The sequence below is a fragment of the Trachurus japonicus genome, chromosome 1 (genome assembly GCF_045865225.1).
Source record: "Trachurus japonicus isolate A0001 chromosome 1, Traja_1.0".
NCBI lineage: Eukaryota > Metazoa > Chordata > Actinopteri > Carangiformes > Carangidae > Trachurus > Trachurus japonicus.
In genome coordinates, this window is record NC_140907.1 from 33,605,457 (window position 1) to 33,625,182 (window position 19,726).

Here is a 19,726-nt window from a genome sequence, read left to right on the forward strand (position 1 = left end):
TTTACTTACTTTACTTTATTTGTTTATTTGGTCGGGACAATGCATATTAATGGACAGTGAGTGCTAGAGTACCCACAGTAAATACACCGGATTTAGCACATGTGCTAAATTACATCCGTAGTCCCCAAAACAATACAACAAATGAACATATAAAGTCCAAGAAGACAGAGGACCATTAGATAACAGGAAAAGTACATTTACATGGTTACAGGGTTAGACATGATTCTATATATAATCTATATAGCTGGAATTAACATGATTCATTGAAATATAAAAATATATGTCTATACAGTTGCGATTGACATGATTCATTCTAAATACAGTATAAAAATATAAATCTATACAGTTGAGCTTGACATGATTCATTTTAAATATAAAAATATAAATCTATACAGTTGTGCTTGACATTATTCGTTGAATTATAAAATATATATCTATACAGTAAGTTGCAATTGACATGATTCATTTTAAATATAAAAATATATATATCTATACAGATGTGTCTGACATGGTTTGTTGAATTATAAAAAATATATATCTATGTAGCTATGACTGACATGATTAATTGAAAAAACATAATTACACATGCTCGGGCTAGATTTACTTTCACCAGACCGAGCATGCTTACATGATTGCACCCTGACTGATTATTGCACACGAACCGGCCATATACATTCACACAGTGGAATCAACAGGTTTAGTTGAGGAAGTTAGACCACACTGACCTTAGTTTGACCTGTGTTTGTTTGAGTTTATGACTAAACAGCTTCTGAATGTGACGATGCTCTTACAGGAAATCTATCAGTGACTCATGAATGCATCATCATCTTTTTACTAAAACTTATCTATCCACTAAATTTAATCCAAATATGGGTTAAGAGGAACTAAAACTAAAAAACGTGCACCTCTGATGTGCTGTTGTCCTCCTCCAGGGCTCTTTGTCCTTGAAGCTGCCGGTGGGGAAAGCGGTGGTGCAGTCGCTGTCCTTCCACCCCACGGAGACACAACTCCTCACGTCCATGGAGGGGCGTGTCCAGGTGTGGGGGGTGGAGCCGGAGGAGGAGACGGAGCTGGACGTGACGGTGGCCACGTAGAGACGGGAGAGGACTGTTTTCATCTTATACAGCACATACAGAATTTTAGTTAATGAGTCAATCAGACGAATTAGCTACAACTTTTATATGTGTGTGAATCATTCATATATTTTTGTACAAAACCTTGAATAAAAACCTTGTTTTGCTTTCTAAATTCCATCAGATTGTTTATTTCCTCCTTGAACACCAATGAAATTCCTACAAACGCTCATTAGTTCTGTACAAGTTTGTCTTTATTAGGAACTGTACACACAACGAACACAGAACAAGTCAGCATAATACAAAATAAATTAATTTGCATGACAAAAGAAAATCACATCAAATAAATAAATAACTTATCTTACATAAATACACTTTTTTTTTTTAAACTGTGGTTGGACATTTGGACAGAAGAAGTCGTCTGAACTGTAAAGAGCTTCACTCGGCTGGCTGGCGCGCCGTCTCCACGCAGCTTCGTACATTACGATATGTTTTATTGTTAAACCCCCAAAGATTGCACTGAAGATTTTAAATAAATACACGTCACGTCAGCTTATTTACAGAAATACTCAAGTAGAATCGTGTTTTTGTTCTGCCTCAATCTCATTTATATATATATAAAAAAGTATTTACATTTAAAGAGCTTCTCCCTTTGATTCCGTGTGTCTATTAATAGCCGATGTTTCCTACAAATCAGACTGTTCATGAAGTCAGGAGAGCAGCCTGGTTCTGTTTTTAGCTTGACTGCTGTCAGGAATAGTTTTTTAAAGCTTACATGAGCCACATGTAATAAAATAGTAATCCTGCGGAGGCCCTGGAGCTCACCGGCAAAACAGGATTGATGAGGTTTTCACCCCAACGAGACGGGGAAGTTTGATTTTGACAAAGATAACTTCATAAGAAAAAGGTTTCAGCTTCCTCAGTGGTTTGTCATGTCGGACTTAAACTCATCGTTTACACACTGCAAAAACTCAAAATCTTTCCAAGAGTATTTGTCTAATTTCTTGTCAAAATGTCTCATTTCTAGTCAAAACGAATCTCTTTCCACTTAAAATAAGACTCATCACCTAAAAATTAACTTGTTTTTAGATCATTTTCACTTGTTTCAAACAAATTTTCACTTGAAATAAGTAGAAAAATCTGCCAGTGAAAGCAAGATTTTTGTGCTTGTAATAAGAAAGAAAAACTTGCTCCACTATCAGATTTTTCTACTTACCGTATTTAAAGTGAAAATATGCTTGAAATTAGTAAAAAGTGTCTAAAAACAAGCTACTTTTTATGTGATGAGTCTTATTTTAGGTATAATTAGATTTGTTTTGACTAGAAATGACATTTTTGACTGGAACTAGGACAAATATTCTTGGTAAGATTTGGAGTTTTTGCAGTGCACACACACATTACACAAGTAGCTGTCTGCTAACCGTCCTATGCTCACACCCTCTCACCACCCGCTGTCCCCGCTCCACCCTCTGTCCCCCCTCTACCCCACACAGCTGCAGCCGGCGGCCGACAGCTTCTCCACCTTGTGCCAGCGGTGCGAGTTGTCGAGGAAGGCCATGTCCTCGTGGTGCGTGGGCCTGCAGCAGGGCGCGTTGTGCCGCAGCTCGCCCGGCACCGGGTGCGGGAGCACGCCGTTGACCAGCAGGTTGGTGAGGGTCAGGTCGTGGTTGGACAGAACCCGGGGACACGTCCCGCTGCAGTACTTGAAGAGGACGGTCTCGTCCGAGTCGTAGCCCAGCCCCAGGTCTCGAACCTGCAGGAGGATGGAGCGCAGGCCGCACTGGGAGTCGGCCGTCGAGCGCCGGGACCGGACCAGGATCGGGACGACGGGATCGGGTGATGGCCCGACTCCAGAGCCGTCTGTTTGGCTGTCCTCATCATCAGCCGGATATCCGCCTCTTCTGTCCTCGTTCTGAGACGTGCGTGGAGACGTCGTCTCTCGTTTCTGATCTGGAAGAGGCAGGAAGAGTCACACATACATCCCATACACATCGAAAACAGCAAATACTGATACTCTAGGTAAAAATTGAATGACTTTTAAAGTGATAAACATCAAAGACTGGACACATTAGTCTAAAAACAAGCCAAAATTTAAATTTTACCTAAAAGGTCATAGGTGGCGACCTTGTCTTTCACTTACCAATCAGTGATCGGAGCCAGTGGCCTTCTCCTCCCTGGACACAAACCAGAATGACAGCGAGCTTCAGCAGGGACCTCATCGTCAGAGAGAGTCTAGTCTGTTCTTCGTCCGTCGCTCAAAAATGAACCAGACACGTCGGTGTGTTTGTACGTCTTGCGAGTGTCTGCGGGTGCGAGTGATGCTGAAGATGCAGACGAGTCACGACCTCCAATATATAGCCCTCGGAGATTAAGGGAGGGGGTGAAGGGATGAGACGAGGTGTAGGGGGGAGACAGACACTAACCCGTTACTTGCCAACAGACTATCCCGCTCACCTGAGGCTGACAGGGCGCGTAGGAGGGCAGGCGGGCGCTTGACCCAGAATTTGTCCTGTTGGGATTATCTAATTGGTGTAAATCACCGGTTTATTGTTGAGTTTTTTCTCCCCAGATGTTTTTCCAGAGGATGTTGGCCCCTGCATGGGCAATATGGATTCCCAGAGGTTTGCGCCGCGGTTTCTTAAATGCTGCGAAAAAGGAGAGGACAATGATGTCACCTCGATGATGCGTGATAACATCATGAATCAGCGGATAGGCAGCCGCGGGAAGACGAGTCAGCAGACGGCTCAGAGATTCGTCGATGGGCAGAAGTTTATCAATGCGTGAGCAAGAAACGTAAAGGAAGATTTGCAAAAAAAATCAGGATGAGTCATTGAGGAATGTCTTAAATAGGCCCCGTGTTGTTTGTGTAGCGTTATCGCTGGAGGATTGATTAAAACAAAACAAAACAAAAACTTTATAAGGTCAAACACCAAAGGAAGAAAGGGCCTGTTTCACCAGACATTCCTCAACGGGTGACTCGTCTTGAGCCGCTCCATAAATTGAGGGATTTCATCAGCAACGTGTGGCTGACATGTAGAATATGTAGAATATGCATTATGTAACGGTTTAGGGCCCGAACAGACAGACAGTCAGTGGAATTTGAAAAGAAAGTGCATATTTGGACTGTGTTCCTGCCGTCCAGGTGCAGGTCGGACACCTCGGTGCACCGCGCTCCGCAGCTGATGTTGTTCAGGCTGAGACAATGAAACGAGCACAAATGAATTTATGAGCTGACAAAACATCTTAAAATATACCGGCCCCTCTATATGGATTTTTTTTTTTATTATTATTATTGAATATATTTTTTATTTTCACAGAAAAACCTTTTTGCACGTCAGACTGGGACAGTGTTGTCAACGTTACCTTCAAATGTGTGATGGGAAAAAGGCCTGTTAAAACTTTAAATTTAGAGTGTTTTCATGTGACGTTCTATATTGTAATTTCTTTGCACCAAATAACAATTTTAATTTTTTTCTAATAAAGCTCTCTCTCAGTGAAAACTCAGTCCACTCAGTTAGTCTGATTTGACCAAATAACACTCACACTGTTTTATTATTCAATTTCCACAAAACTCACTACATAAAACTTTTTATTATGCTACAAATTCAGAGGACAACTTTATCAATTTCAAACAACAACACAATAGTAGAGTTTACAGCAACACAATAAAATGACGTAGGCTACACTTTTGTAGTCCGTTGAGTTGTGAGTTTTGCGATGCATGCGTTGTTTTCTGAACTTGAAGACATTTGTATCTTTGCAGATGTTTCCTGGTTGGACGGTCAACCATGAAATTATCCATTACGTTTTCAAAGTTAACCAGTTCCATTTGCGTCCACACTACAGTGTAGACCTAGTATCTATCTATCTATCTATCTATCTATCTATCTATCTATCTATCTACCGTATCTATCTATCTATCTATCTATCTATCTATCTATCTATCTATCTATCTATCTATCTATCTATCTATCTATCTATCTATCTATCTATCTATCTATTGTTTTTAAAAAATAAACACAAAGATTGCAGGTTTCATTTACCACTGGTGCTTTCATCCTCCAAAGACAGGACTGCAAAGTAGAGTGACATTGGGAGCATTGCTAAGGTATGATATCTGTCAACATAACATGCGGGAATCGAACACGTGTCCTTAAAATCTGTCATGTCCTAAAGTTACAGACAGAGCTAAACAGACACATGGGCATCTCACTCTCTCTGACCACTGACATGAAGGAGCGGTGAGAGTGGTGAAAGACAAAACTCAGCTAATCACAAAGGAAAAGCCTAAAACATGGTTGAACATGACAGTTCACCTAACTTTGGAGCCACTACTGGTCTAAATGGAGACCAGTACAAGCTGCTAAAAGGCTCCAGTTTGGCTCAGTGTTAGCCTTTCTTCTCAGTGTGTAAGTAACTTGACAGCTACATAATGTTGTGTCGCCTCACGTGGCCACAGAAGCCACAATAACGCAAGCTAACATTTCTCACAGTTTTGCTAGCTAGCTGTAAGCATTCTCATGGAGCATAATCACCGTGGCGATGCTAGCAGGGAGCTAACTATTGTAGCTAAACTGTTTTTTCCCCAGGCTCTATTTACTTTCACGGCGAGGTAAGACAAGGCATGTTTATTTTTGGCACACAATGGTAATTCAAAGTGCTATGCTAATACAAAATGTTAATACAAAACCCTAAAAAAACATTTAAAGCCAAATGATAATACCTGTCTACAGTGTCTAGCTTTTTAAGGACATTCAAGTCCTTTTTGTACAGTTAAATAATCTCAAAACTCAAACGTTTGGAACAGGCTATTCAAACTCACTCAGCCACAAATGTTTCTTGAGAGTCTTCTGTACATAATTTTGTTATATTTATATTAATTCACATTTTATTGTGAATATTTTACCGTTTAGCCTATATAAGGTATGTTTTCTTTAAATTTAAGCACTTTTCCCAAACAAACTCCTCTCATTTGAAGATCTGCATTGGTAGAAATTCAGATTTTGATATTAGTGAGCTTTTGATAGGAAATAAAGAGAGAAGGGACGCAACAAATTTCTATGACACAAAGTGAAGATTTGATGGTTTAATAGTCAATGTTAGTTGATGATCATGACCTTCAGGCATGGCCCAACATTTTTGTGACACCTAAATACAAATCGAGGGAGAACGCACATTTGCCAGAGTTGATCAAAAAATTGTCCTTCAAATTGTGGTCAAACAGCGGTTTTCAGATGCATACAAGCACGTGGAACGTGCACGTGGGAAAACAAAGGAATTAAAGCTAAAGATCTGAGAGTCAAGCAGTCCATATATCATGAAATATACATTATAACGCAGGCAATAAATACAGAAATCAAAACAAAGAGCATTACATTCACTGCGCGTATTCTTAATGCCTGACTCCTGGTTTCACTTAGTTATATATAGACAAGGGGAGTGTGTCCAATGAGATTTTAAGTTTATTTATTGCCGTTAAACAGCCTCATTTCTCATGTATTATAGCTCTGTTGATATGAATTAGAAAGGAATCATCTCTAGATCTTGAACTAATACGCTTCCACGAAATTTACTGCCAGGAATTTCAATAATTCTTTCAGGGATAAGTTTTAGATGGGCTGCACTAAATAACTTATTCAAATGAAAAATTACCATGTATTTTTAAGCGAGCTCTTCCATAGTAAAAACCACTCCACTCAATTAGTCTGATTCTAATTTGAGCAAATTTTTCATCTCAAAACACTCGTGCTATTTTGTGTTTTATTATTTCATTCCAACAAAATACATAATTATGTAATACACAGTACATTCGGAAAGTATTCAGACCCATTTTGTCTGATTTTAGATTGCAGCCAAAATTCCTCATAACAATCAACAACTTTTCATACATTCATTTAAGTAAAAACTTTCAGACACATCGCTATAACTGTTGAACTTTAGCTGAGATGGCTTTCGTTTTTATTGATCATCTTGATTGGAACCCATTCATTCATTGTGATTACAGCAAATACACATCTAGTCATTAAAGGAAAACAAGCTCTCCTTCTACAGATATTGTTGAGCAAACAGAAGTGGGATTCGAACCTCAAGCCTTATTGCTTGGGAAATAAAACATATTTCATGAATATCGCATGTTTTGTGGCTTTGTATGATGCTGATTCAGCATTAGTATGAGTATTAGTCATGGTTATGTGGAATAATTTAGTCATAGGAAGATTTTTTGTTGTCCCTGGGCTGTAGTCCCCTACAACTGTCATCACCTTTGTCCTATGCAACCTGAGGTGGGACTGGACCCTGAGGCTGCACAAAACTGCTGCATTGAAGAGCACAGTGGCCTCCCTGACTCCTCAACAAAAGAGTTCAGAACAAGCAGGAGATGGTCGCCGAAGATGGCTACAAAAATCATTAGAGACGGACCTTAGAAAGAAGAGGTGACCAAGAAACTAGAGAGAAATCATCAATCATCATCTACCAGAGCAAATTCGAGTGTCAAGTGAATGGCAGGAGAAAACCTAAGGAGACCAGAGACCATCCAATGAGGGAGTTACAGCCATAAGGGGCTGCAGAGGACTTGATCAATTCGCCTGATTAATGAGAAGCAACAGGACATTTTTATGAACCACTGATATCAGCTGAAGTTTTGGCTCTGATGGCTGTAAACCTGCCAGCGGTCACACAGTCAAGCCACATTATCTTATTGCTCCAGTCAGATCTCATTAAGGTTCCACATCAGGAGACAAAAGGGCGTCATTGAGATTTTTCTAAGTGGTACTGCCCGATTAATTTGCTATTTTACTTCCAAACTATCATCATTATATTGTCCTTTAGAAATCTATAGTTGACCTCTACAACCAGCCCCAATTATTGACTAACGGACATCATCTCAGTTACACCACCTGAGTGAGTTCATCTGCTGATGAAAACCATTCGATGTGGTTGAAAGTTGCAAACCAAATCTGTAAATGTGATGTTTACTGACTCTCACAAGGTCATTATGAGCAGGAGTGAAGTGCAGGACTTAAAGGGGAACTATGCAAGTGCCGTGTGCGTTTGTTTTTAACAAAGCCAGCGAGAAGGAAATCCGTGGAGCGATGTCTACTGAGGTGGGTAATGTTAACAAGAGATTATGGATTACCGGGTGTGTTTGTGTCGTAGTGCCGTAAAGCAGTCCATGTTTCTCACAAGACGAGATCTGGGACACCGGGTCGGAGGCGCTGATCATGCAGGTTTGTTTTTGGCCAAGAGACGATAGGTAACAAGTCATTTAACCATCACAATTACACCAAAGCTGCTTAATTAAGATTCAAATCTTGCATATTTCCTCTTTAAAAGTGGACCTGGTTTTATTTAGGACACACTAAAGGTAGAAAAGGAAACACAGAAAAGCCGACTGAGGCGTAATTCTGGGGACAACACACTAAACCCAACTTTAACTCTGATTACTGTACTGCCCAGTTTATTGGGCGGCTTCTTGGTGCCACTGCACATAACCCCTCATCTCTCTTAAGGACATTTAGTAAGAACAAGTTCGTTGTCAGCGCTTGGCTCTCCTCAGGCAATCGAATCCCTTTCTCACGGAAAGCTTCCATTTCCCGGTAATTTGCAACCGAAAACAAGCGCACGAAAGGGCAAAGGGCCCCGACACATTCCTTCCACCTCGCTCTCAAGAGACAGGAGGACGAGGGCCAAGTGAGAGATGAAAAAGACAAGGAGTGGGAAAGCAGAGGAGGTGGTGGGAGAAATACAGTGGAGATAGAGCAATCCCTTTGGATTACGGCCTGCAAGAGCCAGTCTGGAATTCAGGCTCGTCAGGAGACAGGAATGGAAGGAACGTGGCATCAATATCTGCACAGAGAAGAAAAAAGAAAAAGAGACAAAGTGTTGATACAGTGGTCAAACCCGGCTATATCCAAACACGCTGCCCTACACTGTTCAAAACACACTGGTTGAAAATATGTCACCAGTGCTAATGACCTTATTAACATGGCAAGCTCTTCATATTAGTAGATTTTGAATAGATGTCTGCATGTGTAGACTGTCCAGCGTTACCATCTCCATTCAAGAACCAGGGTTTTGTCACGGTGACCCAGGCTGTGTGTCCACATCATCTGGACTAGAGCTGCAACAATTAATCGAACAATAATCGATTATTAAATTAATTGTCAACTATTTTGATAATGGAATAATCAGTTTGAGTAGTTTTTTAAGGGAAAAAAAGTCCAAATTCTCTGATTTCAGCTTCTTAAATGTGAATATTTCTGGTTTCATTGTTACTTTATGGCAATAAACTGAATCTCTTTGGTTTGTGGACAAAACAAGACATTTGAGGACTTCGTCTTGTGGTTTGGGAAACACTGATTGACATTTTTTAACATTTTATTGACCAAACAATCCATTAATCGTTTTCATAATCGACAGATTAATCGATAATGAAAAGAATCGTTAGTTGCAGCCCTAATCTGGACTCTAGTTCCCTTTGTCAACCTGTGTCTCCATCTCCTCTGCAGAGCTGCAGGATTATTTGCCATCCCATGAAGCAGAAATATGTATATCAGACATGTCATGACCCAACCGTGACAATTAAAACCAATTATGCACCATGTAAGGATGTCTTCCTCCTCTCTGTTGAAGCGCTTCATGATAAGATGTATAAGTTTAGTAGTGGCTGCTGTTGAGCCCGGCACAGTCTGACAGGCTGCCAAAACTCAGCTACGACTCCAGACTGGGCTAAATGTAGCCTGAGTTAATGCCAAGACTGATACGCCGAGTTAAAAATAGAGCAGGGAGGCAAAAAAAGAGAAAAGAGATTAAAGTATGGAGAAGCTGTGAGATTTATAGGTTATAATATACATGATAGGTGCTGCATGAGAAACCTGTGGAAAAACGCGAGACATTACTGAGACAAACTAATGAAAGTTTATGATACAAAAGTGAAATAGTGATGCCTAAATGGGAAAAACTATCAAAACAAAGGTGTTTTCTCCTAAAGTGATAGATAAATATGTTATAATATTGTATATGCATGTGTCACTGCTCTGCAACAGTATCAGTAAGACAAACCTGAAGCATTTGTTCCCCGTGACGAATCAAAGTTTTAAAAAACAGGAAGTGATTACAGGACATCACATTTCGCATTCAAACTGTATGCATACTAATTGGATGAGGTCTGCAGTGCATTCCTAGGTGAGCTGGTCAGACAGTCGGTCCATATAGGGCTCGTCTGAGCCGAGCCGGGCAGGAATGCGGGGAGCAGCCTTCCTGTAACTGGAAATATTCAGAGAGGATTTAGCCTCGGAATCTGAAGCTCGCACACAGAGCTGCTGCTGTTTACGCCGTAAATCTGCCAAAGAATCCCTCATGCAGTTTTCACTGACAGCAGCACACACACGCCCATGATCCTCGGCCTCGGGAGGGAGGGAGGTGCACTGCACGTCGGTGACATCAGCTGCTGCAGGCGCCACGACCACGACATCCAGGCCACCGCACAGACACAGACACAGCATCACGCAGTCGATCAGTCTGTCTGAATTATCATGGCTTTTGTGTTGCATAGGACTTTTTGATATGCTTTGACTGTTTGTTTTTTTCTTTTAATATATTTATTTTAAAACTTTTTTGGCTTGTGACCCCATTTTGAGTCAGTCATGCGTCAAATCATATATTCTTATATGCTGCATTTTATTTAAACTCGATTTATTGCCGAGAAAGTGAAAGTATAGAATACAGTTGTTTAAGATTGTGTGTGGTGTTTTTAATCATACATTTAAAAAGAATAATAATTTTAATATTTTTATCCGTAATATCCGTAATCAATAACTAGACATTTCAGACGACCCCATTTGTATTCCAGGCGACCCCACATGGGGTCCCGACCCCAAGGTTGAAAAACACTGATGTATATGCTCTAATAGTTTTCTGTTCTTAATTTTAATGCACTGCTGCTGTTGTTTCTTGTACACTTGCATGGCTTGTCTGCGTGTTGTGTAATTGTATGTGGGGAAGGCCGAAGACAACTTTGCACAAAGGTGGACAATAAAGAAGTTAAACTTAACTAAACTAAACTAAACTAAACTTAACGCAACTAAAACTACAAGTGTTTGAGTTTTGTTGTTGTTGTACAATGCAGAAATGTGAGAATTGTGGAGCTGCTGTGCAACACAAATTACCATACAAACAAAATCTTACCTAGTAAATAATCCAACACTAACAAAGTTGAAAATGTGAACTTTTTTTTCCCCATCCCATATATTGACATTAAATGGATTTTCACAATAAAACTGTTTCAGAACTTGGTAAAATGTGTAATTTTCAAAATGTGGATTAGAAAGAATGATAAAAGCAATGGTACATGATCCATATGACAAGAACCTGTGCCCATCATCACACACATATTTGAGTGTTTAAATGCACATTGAGTCACCAAGACGCCCAAATTTGGGATATAATGATGTAATGGTCATGTTGTGCAGGAGAGCAAGATCCTTTAAAAGCCATTAAACACACAAGTAACACTTACGTATATGCACCAACAGATTTTTATTTTAAACATAATTTTTTTATTTATAGTGCAAGCAGTAAACGTGTGAAAAAATATATTTTCTTACACTGAATGACACAAATAGTCTATTTAATGACTTCAAACAAATAAATTATGTGCCAAAAAAAAACAGAAAAGACAAAGTACAAATTAGGACGAAATCAGCTCAGGTGGCAGTTTGGTCGTTCAGGTCCCAGCCCTAACAAACCAATTAACAGTTCAAGTGTCACAAAACTCAACACTTCCAATAGAAAGCTGAAAGTTGGATATGCTGCTGTGCTTATAATGCTGCTGTGAGTTCCTTCATGAAGCTCTACTACACCGTCAGAGGTGCATTCAGGGCCTCGGTGAGTCCCTGAGTGTCTATGGCCGGACTGCACAGCAGGGACGTGTCCTGCAGGAGGGACACCAGCTGCACGGACGTGGGCGGTTCGGTCTTCTCCATCTTCTCAGATGCTTCTTCGGGTGTCTGTCGCTTTTTGCAGATGATGACTCTCTTCGTGTCGCTGTAACCGCTCAGCCTGGAGGCGAGGGACCTCTTGGGTTTGGGCTTCCTCTCCAGCTTCTTCCTCTCGGGGTCGTGGGCCACGCTGTGCCGCTGCAGGCTCTGCCTCATGGCGAAGGTCTTCCCACAGCCGGCGTGGGCGCAGGCGAAGGGCCGCAGCTCCTCGTGGAAGGAGCCGATGTGGCTCTGCAGGTTGAAGGTGGTGGTGAAGGACCGGTCACATCCGTCCCTGGGACACTTGTACACCACTCTCGTGTCAGAGTGGACGTGCTGGTGCTGCTGCAGGAACCAGGAGTCCCTGAACGTCTTGTTGCACTGGTCACACTTGAAGACGCGCCGGTTCTTCTGCTCCTTCTTGTGCTGCTCCTTCCTGTGCTTCAGGTTCTCGGTCCAGGTCTTGGCCGTGAAGCTGCAGCCCTCCTCCTGGCAGGGGTAACCTCTGTGCACCTTCTCGTGTCTCTTCAGCTTGCAGGGGAAGCTGAATCGCATCTGACAGCCTTCAAACGTGCATTGATAAGGGGGCAGCTGCGTGTGCTGCTCGCATACGTGAGATTTCAGCTGCTTGTGCTTCCTGAACTCCTGCCCGCAGCCCTCAAACTTGCACACGTACCTCCTGTGGGGCTCCGAGTCGCAGTGGACCCGGCTCATGTGTCTGGTCCGGTTCGTGTTGGTGGTGAAGGCCTCCGCGCAGCCCTCCGCGGTGCACTGAAACGGCCTGGCCCCGCTGTGGCTGAGCTGGTGCCGCGCCAGGTGGTAGGCGCTGCTGAAGGACTTGGAGCAGCCGTCGTGCTCGCACCTGTGCGGCTTCACCCCCGTGTGTTTACACAGGTGCGCGTCCAGCTTCCACTGTTTGTTGTACGCGGCCGCGCAGCCGGAGAACGAGCAGATGAAACGTTTATGCGGCTCCGGTTTCGTTTCCATTTCTTCCGGCTTCGAGGAATAAACGATATAATCAATAATATTTACCCTCCAAATCTACGCGCCGACCACGTTTTCTTCCCTTCCACCAGCACTTCCGGTATCGTCCTCGACGTGACCTAACGCTGCGTTCGAGGCGAGTAGGAACTGGGATTTTTCCGACCATCTACTTGAAAAATGTCGGAGCTCACACTTGGGAAAGTCGGAGAAAGAAAACAAAAATCTACCCCGACTTCTACGAATTGTCTGATGTCACACAACAATCTCCATCCGCGCAAAACCACACTTTCGACGGGTAAAACATCAATTAACATACATTTAAATGCCAACATACATTAAAACGTTCGTTTTTAAGCGCTTTGTAATGTTTTAATGTCTTACGTGAAGCACTTTGAATGCAAAGTTTGTCCCAGGTCCGCCATATTTTTGGTTATTCTGCTCGTGGTGCACCTCTTTGAACCGCTTTGAAGCTTTTTTTCAACTGGGAGATTCAGAGTTCCGCGTGGTCTTGAACGCAACATAACATCCGCTACGTCACAGTGACGTCGTCGTTACCCATCGGCCCCCGGTGCGGTTGTTTGTTGTTTATCCTGCTACAAGAGCATTTGTAAGTACATGTTTTTTTTTAAACATTTGTGCCAAATAAGAAATGTGACAGTTATGCCGTGGTAATATTAACACTATATGTTTTATTTACAGTCGTTATTCAGCGACGTGTGACTCATATATGCACAAAAAATGACGTTAACGTTACAAGGAGAGCTAACTGTTGCTAATGCTAACTGACCTGTAACCGTGGAGAGAGTCAAACCAAAGTTACTGCAAAAACTGGACACTTTTTAACTTGATGACAGCGTGGCACTCACTCTGTAAACTAAATTAAAGTCATACAATAAGCGTCTGCTAGATAATTAATCGAGTAAATGTCCTGCTGTTGTAGTTTTAACCTCACTGTTTTGTTGTTTGTTATTGTTTCAAACATAACAGTTAGCTTAACATTACCTACAAAATTGACACCGTATCTTAAATTAAGAAGTTGATTTGTACATTGGCTAAATTATATAATGTTGTTGAACAATACACATGTCAAATGTAGTCTGTTGAACGTTTTCACAGCTTGAAACAGTAAGCTAGCTCACTTGAAACCATTTATTTTCCTCTCCAGCTGATTATTAAGCTAAGTAACGTTATAATATGCTGCTGTAGGTTACAATGGTTATAGTTAGTTGTCATTAATGTTACTTTAAAGTTGCTTTATTTGGAAGTACAGTATTTTTTTCTAGTGTTTTGCTGTTTTTAACATTTACATTGTATTAAAGCATTTTACAGAAACAAGAAGATAGACAGAGGATAGGAAGCAGGGAAAGAGGGAGATGCAGTACCATACAGTTGTGTATGTGGAAGCACTTTAGAGGTCACACACAAGATATTTTCCAAGCAAGTCACATGGTTTTGTACAGATGGGCCTGAAGTAAATAAAAATCAAGTTACCAACCGCAAAAATGAGCCATTCTTTAATTATTCCTGCATAAATACATGGTTACAATCTAAGTGACCAAATGGCCTCTGTACAAAGGAACCAAAATCCTGTATCTTCCTCTTATTATGATGGGATGAGCGCAAAGTATTGTGATGTCATGAAATATCTTAGTGTTTTGTTATTAAGTTGATGATAACTTCAAGGTATCCTCTTTTTTTTCTCCTCTCTTTTATCTGCAGACAAAGGTGTGAATCCACAACAGGTGTGGACATTCAGGAGTCACCATGGTGAGCCACGATCTCTACCTACGTCTGTCAAGATACAAACACAAACAAGTCTATGTATTTAAGATATTAATTGTATTATACTAATGATGAATATTGTGTTGTTTTCTTGACAGGGTGAGAGAAAAGGAACAAACAAGTACTACCCTCCAGACTTTGACCCGGCCAAGGTGAGTGTATGATCTCACAGCTCAGTGACATTCACTATTTTTAAATCAGATTTTTGGCTGTAAATTTTACTGACTTTTCACCATTTTTCTTTTTTTTTCCTTCTTCTTCTTTTTGTCTTTTAGCATGGGTCACTCAATGGCTACCACAAAACCCACGCCCTCAGGGAGAGGGCCCGGAAACTGTCCCAGGGCATCCTCATCATCAGGTTTGTACTCACACTCACACTCACAGGTGTTGACCGTAGGTTAGAAATGGTAAATATTTATTGTTTAAAGAACATGATATGTTATCAGATATTTTTTATTTACAAAGGCAAATGATGGTATGCGATGCACTGTATTTTACTACCGCAGTTTAGTGTTGTGTTAAAATGCAATTAAATATCCCAATCTTGTTTGTTTTCAGTTTCTAATATTCAAGTAATCATCAAACAAATCACAACTAATTGCTATAACTTTAAGCACATGACAAATAAAGCTGCATTTTGGATCAGTCTCACAGCTGGTGTGTGTATATTTTGTGTTTGTGTCTTTGTAGGTTTGAGATGCCGTACAACATCTGGTGCGACGGCTGCAAAAACCACATTGGCATGGGTGAGTACTGTGGAGAACAACAAACACTGCTCATTTTGTCAGACTCAACTCCACGGCGTCTCTCTGTAACCATGACGTTCATACATGTTGCAGGCGTCCGTTACAATGCAGAGAAGAAAAAAGTGGGGAACTACTACTCCACGCCAATCTACAGGTAAACACACACACACACACACACACACACACACACACGTACATGTAGTGGGTCGACTGCTGATCCGAACATGTGGAAACCAGAAGGAATTCCCACTGAACGTCTGTTTTTGTCTCTTCCTTCAGGTTCAGGATGAAGTGCCACCTGTGCGTCAACTACATCGAGATGCAGACGGATCCGGCGACCTGCGACTATCTGATCGTGAGCGGGGCGCGCAGGAAAGAGGAGCGCTGGGACATGGCTGAAAATGAGCAGATCCTCACCACAGGTATAACAGATTCAGACGACTAATCGCTGAAAATACAACTAATATGCTCAGTTTGCTTCACTGCAAAAACTCAGTATCTTACCAAGAATATTTGTCTTATTTCTTGTCAAAATGTAATTTCTAGTCAAAAAAATCAAATTATACCCAAAATAAGACTCATCACATAGAAATTAGCTTGTTTTTAAGACACTTTTTTTACTTATTTCAATCATATTTTACTTGAAATAAGTAGAAAAATAGTCTAATAATAATAAAATAGTCTAATAATCTGATAGTGGAGCAAGTTTCTCTTTCTTATTACAAGCACAAAAAACTTGCTTTCACTGGCAGATTTTTCTAAGTGAAAATTATCTAAAAACAATTAAATTTTTAGGTAATGAGTCTTACTTTAAGTGGAAAGAGATTAGTTTTGACTAGAAATTAGACATTTTGACAAGAAATAAGACAAATATTCTTGGAAAGATTTTGAGTTTTTGCAGTGTTCCCTGCCCACAGTTTGTTGATGTGACTTAGGTAGAAAATTAGCACCATGAATAGCTGAAAAAGATGCTGTTTATATAATTTATGTACTCCTCTGTCTCTGGACACAGAGCGGGAACAGAAGGAGAAGCTGGAGACGGACGCCATGTTCAAGTTGGACCACGGTGGGAAAGACAAGGAGAAGCTCAGGAAGGCTCTGCCCTCGCTGTCGGAGATCCAGGACCACAAGTCCAGCTGGAAGGACGACTTCCAGCTCAACAGCTCGCTACGCAGGAAGTTCAGAGTATGTTATTTTTTTTACCTGCTGTATTGGTAATGGATAATTACTGGGATTCAAAATAACAACAGGTATCAGCATATTTGTGTTAGTTTTATCTGATGTTTTACTTCCAAACTCCTCCAGGAATTTAGAGTGTGGAGATATTTGTACAAAACAAACCATAGACTGTCACGTTTAAGTAAATCAGCAACAGAAAAATGACTCCTAGCAGATCTAATCCAATCCAGCTTTACTTGTTGATCACTTTAAAGAATCCACAGTGGACCAAAGCATTGCACAGAATAATAATTCTGTAATAAAATAATAAAAATCATCAGAATTGAAAGACATAACAGCTCACATAAGGCATAGAAATACATAAAAATACAAATAAAATCAATTAAAAGACATGCAACATGGGTAAAAATAGTAGCTGTACAATAAAAACAATGGATGCAATAGATTCAGATTTCTGGTCTCTCACCGTGAGGTTTTGCTCTGCGTTGCGTTCACTGTCAGACGGAGAAGAAGGTTCTGATTGAGCAGGAGGAGAAGGACGACGCCGTGAGGATGAGGACGAACCTGTCCATCCCGCTGCTGCCTGAGAAGGAGGAGGACAAGAAACTGGCGGCGCTGCTCACCTACCAGGCGCCCGACTGTAAGAAACACTGGTTGTTCTTTTAAAAATGCATGAATACTGTTGGTGCAAGCTATTTTAGAACGGCGGAGCAGAGCCGCGAGCTGCTCAGAGCTACGGAGGCTAATGGGATTTCTTGGTTTCCCTCATCAAACTCATCAAATACACAATCCAACACATTCACCACGCTATGAGATAATAACAGAACGTTACCAGACAGAGTTGTTTGAGAGGGAAATGCAGAGACTGCTTGCTGAACACGCATCAGCGGTTTTGTATGAATTTATCTCTAAAACAACTCAGTCTGGTAACGTTGTGTTATTATCTCATAGCGTGGTGAATGTGCAGGTCACAACTTGTCCACCAGAGCGTTTTGGAGTTGTTGGATTGTGTATTTGATGAGTTTGATGAGGGAAACCAAGAAATCCCATTAGCCTCCGTAGCGTAGCTACCAACAAATAAAGGTAACAAACCTACTCATATGACTATCCCTTTAAATTTAACATACATAATTCCTCCTCCACCAAATTTCACAGTCGGCCAAGTGATTAGGACACCTGATTCTGATCATTTGAATGGGTGAGCGAATACTTTTGGTAATATAGTGTACGTAGGTTGTTTTAGAAAATGAACAGAGACGTGATTTTTACCAGAACAGACTTGTATCATTTGTCTCATTTCTCAGAAACCGTCACTTCTGTGTCACTTTATCCGACATCTGAACCTTCAGTGACTCACAGCATCAATTTCCTGTCGTCATTTACTCCACCTCCATCTGCCCGACTCAGAAAACACACACACACACACACACATCGAGACAAACAGTCACTACACTACACTACAGCTCACGGCTCTGCTCCGCCGTTCTAAAAATAGCTTGCACCGACAATTAAAGGTAACAAACCTACTGCTATGACTATAGGGATTATGGCAATGGGCCAATTTCCCAAAATGTTGAACTATCCCTATAACAATTAACACCCTCTTACCCATCATGCCCCTCTTCTCCCTGTTCAGCGTACGAGGACAAGCAGCACAGCAAGAGGAAACAGATCTCCTCCCGCTCGTGGTTCAACTCCTCTGCGGCTCCACCGGGGGGCGCCGCCGGCAGCCTGCTCCACAAGCTGGGCCTGCAGGGGAAGGAGGCGGCGGTGGCCAAAGCCCTCGGCTCCTCGCACAGCCCGCTCATCCGCAAGCGCTCGGGAGGCAAGACGGAGCCGAGCGCCACCGTCACCCGCCGACAAACGTCCGAGGTCGACACAAGCGCTCTGACGAACGGAGGATCACATCCAGAGGTCGGATCGACGACACGAGGAGGTGGCGAAGCAGCGGAGACGGCGGGCGGTGTTAAAACGACAGAGGAGGTGAAGGTGGAGGACTCTGAGAAGGAGCGGGACAGAAGCCGAGGAGCGCTGACGTCTCTGGTGGCAGATTACAGCGACTCGGATTCAGACCCCGGACAGTGACAGTGACGCTGCTGCTGCTGAACGGGACGGTTTCTGTTTTCCAGGTGGTCACACTGTGAGGATTATTAAAACACAAACATGAGATGAAAGAAGAGAGAAAAACCAGCATTGGTTAAATCATCCCTCTGGTTTTATGGATGTGTTCTTAAAGGGATAGTTCAACATTTTGGCAAAGTGGCCCATTGCCATACTCCCTATAGTCATAGCAGTAGGTTCGTTACCTTTAATTGTTGGTGCAAGCTATTTTTAGAACGGCGGAGCAGAGCCGTGAGCTGCTCAGAGCTACGCTACGGAGGCTCATGGGATTTCTTGGTTTCCCTCATCAAACTCATCAAATGCACAATCCAACAACTCCAAAACGCTCTGGTGGACAAGTTGTGACCTGCACATTCACCACGCTATGAAATAATAACAGAAAGTTGTTTTAGAGGTAAATTCATGCAAAACCGCTGATGCACGTTGCCTTCAGGGTCAGTTTTTCATCAAGCAGTCTCTCCATTTCCCTCTAAAACAACTCTGTCTGGTAACGTTCTGTTATTATCTCTAGCGTGGTGAATGTGCAGGTCACAACTTGTCCACCAGAGCGTTTTGGAGTTGTTGGATTGTGTATTTGATGAGTTTGATGAGGGAAACCAAGAAATCCCATCAGCGGCTCTGCTCCGCCGTTCTTAAAACAGCTTGCACCGACAATTAAAGGTAACGAACCTACTCCTAAAACTATATGGATTACGACAATGGGCCAATTTGCCAAAATGTTGAACTATCCCTTTAACAAAATGTCAGATTTCCATTCTAAGCTGCAGGATTCAAAATGTTTTCGAGTGAAAGTTAATGTTGTATTCGTTCCCATGTGAGAACATTCGATTAAAGTTCGAAGCTCTAGAAAAGTTTTCTTCTTTTT

At 41.7% G+C, this 19,726-nt stretch overlaps 4 protein-coding genes across 5 annotated transcripts in view; 2 read left to right on the plus strand and 2 right to left on the minus strand.

Moving 5' to 3' along the window:
* wdr83 (WD repeat domain containing 83) overlaps positions 1-1,619 on the plus strand; it is a 7,247-nt gene extending 5,628 nt beyond the window's left edge. The window contains exon 10 of the mRNA XM_085785660.1: positions 933-1,619. Within this exon, the coding sequence (XP_085641786.1) occupies positions 933-1,094 (162 nt within the window). The 3' untranslated portion in view covers positions 1,095-1,619. The remainder of the gene's footprint in view (positions 1-932) is intronic.
* A 934-nt stretch (positions 1,620-2,553) lies between these two features.
* LOC146992346 (persephin) lies at positions 2,554-3,681 on the minus strand. Its single transcript, XM_085792583.1, has 2 exons — positions 3,214-3,681; positions 2,554-3,023 (listed from the first exon to the last, which is right to left on the minus strand). The coding sequence occupies exons 1-2, from the start codon at positions 3,290-3,292 to the stop codon at positions 2,554-2,556; spliced, it is 549 nt and encodes a 182-aa protein (XP_085648709.1). The 5' UTR covers positions 3,293-3,681.
* A 7,918-nt stretch (positions 3,682-11,599) lies between these two features.
* Positions 11,600-13,159, minus strand: gtf3aa (general transcription factor IIIAa). The gene has a single exon (XM_085785683.1). It carries the CDS (start codon positions 13,034-13,036, stop codon positions 11,927-11,929), a length of 1,110 nt encoding a protein of 369 aa, XP_085641809.1. The 5' UTR covers positions 13,037-13,159; the 3' UTR covers positions 11,600-11,926.
* A 422-nt stretch (positions 13,160-13,581) lies between these two features.
* yju2b (YJU2 splicing factor homolog B) lies at positions 13,582-19,203 on the plus strand. Of its 2 annotated transcripts, none has more exons than XM_085785703.1 (10): positions 13,582-13,640; positions 14,759-14,800; positions 14,914-14,967; positions 15,091-15,173; positions 15,506-15,561; positions 15,655-15,715; positions 15,841-15,983; positions 16,574-16,746; positions 17,242-17,380; positions 18,377-19,203. In XM_085785703.1, the coding sequence occupies exons 2-10, from the start codon at positions 14,798-14,800 to the stop codon at positions 18,823-18,825; spliced, it is 1,161 nt and encodes a 386-aa protein (XP_085641829.1). In that variant the 5' UTR covers positions 13,582-13,640; positions 14,759-14,797; the 3' UTR covers positions 18,826-19,203. The 2 variants fall into 2 exon arrangements, with proteins under 2 accessions (XP_085641829.1, XP_085641820.1); XM_085785694.1 differs by having other exon boundaries at positions 13,583-13,640; positions 14,753-14,800; positions 18,377-19,202.
* The last annotated feature ends 523 nt before the right edge of the window (positions 19,204-19,726 follow it).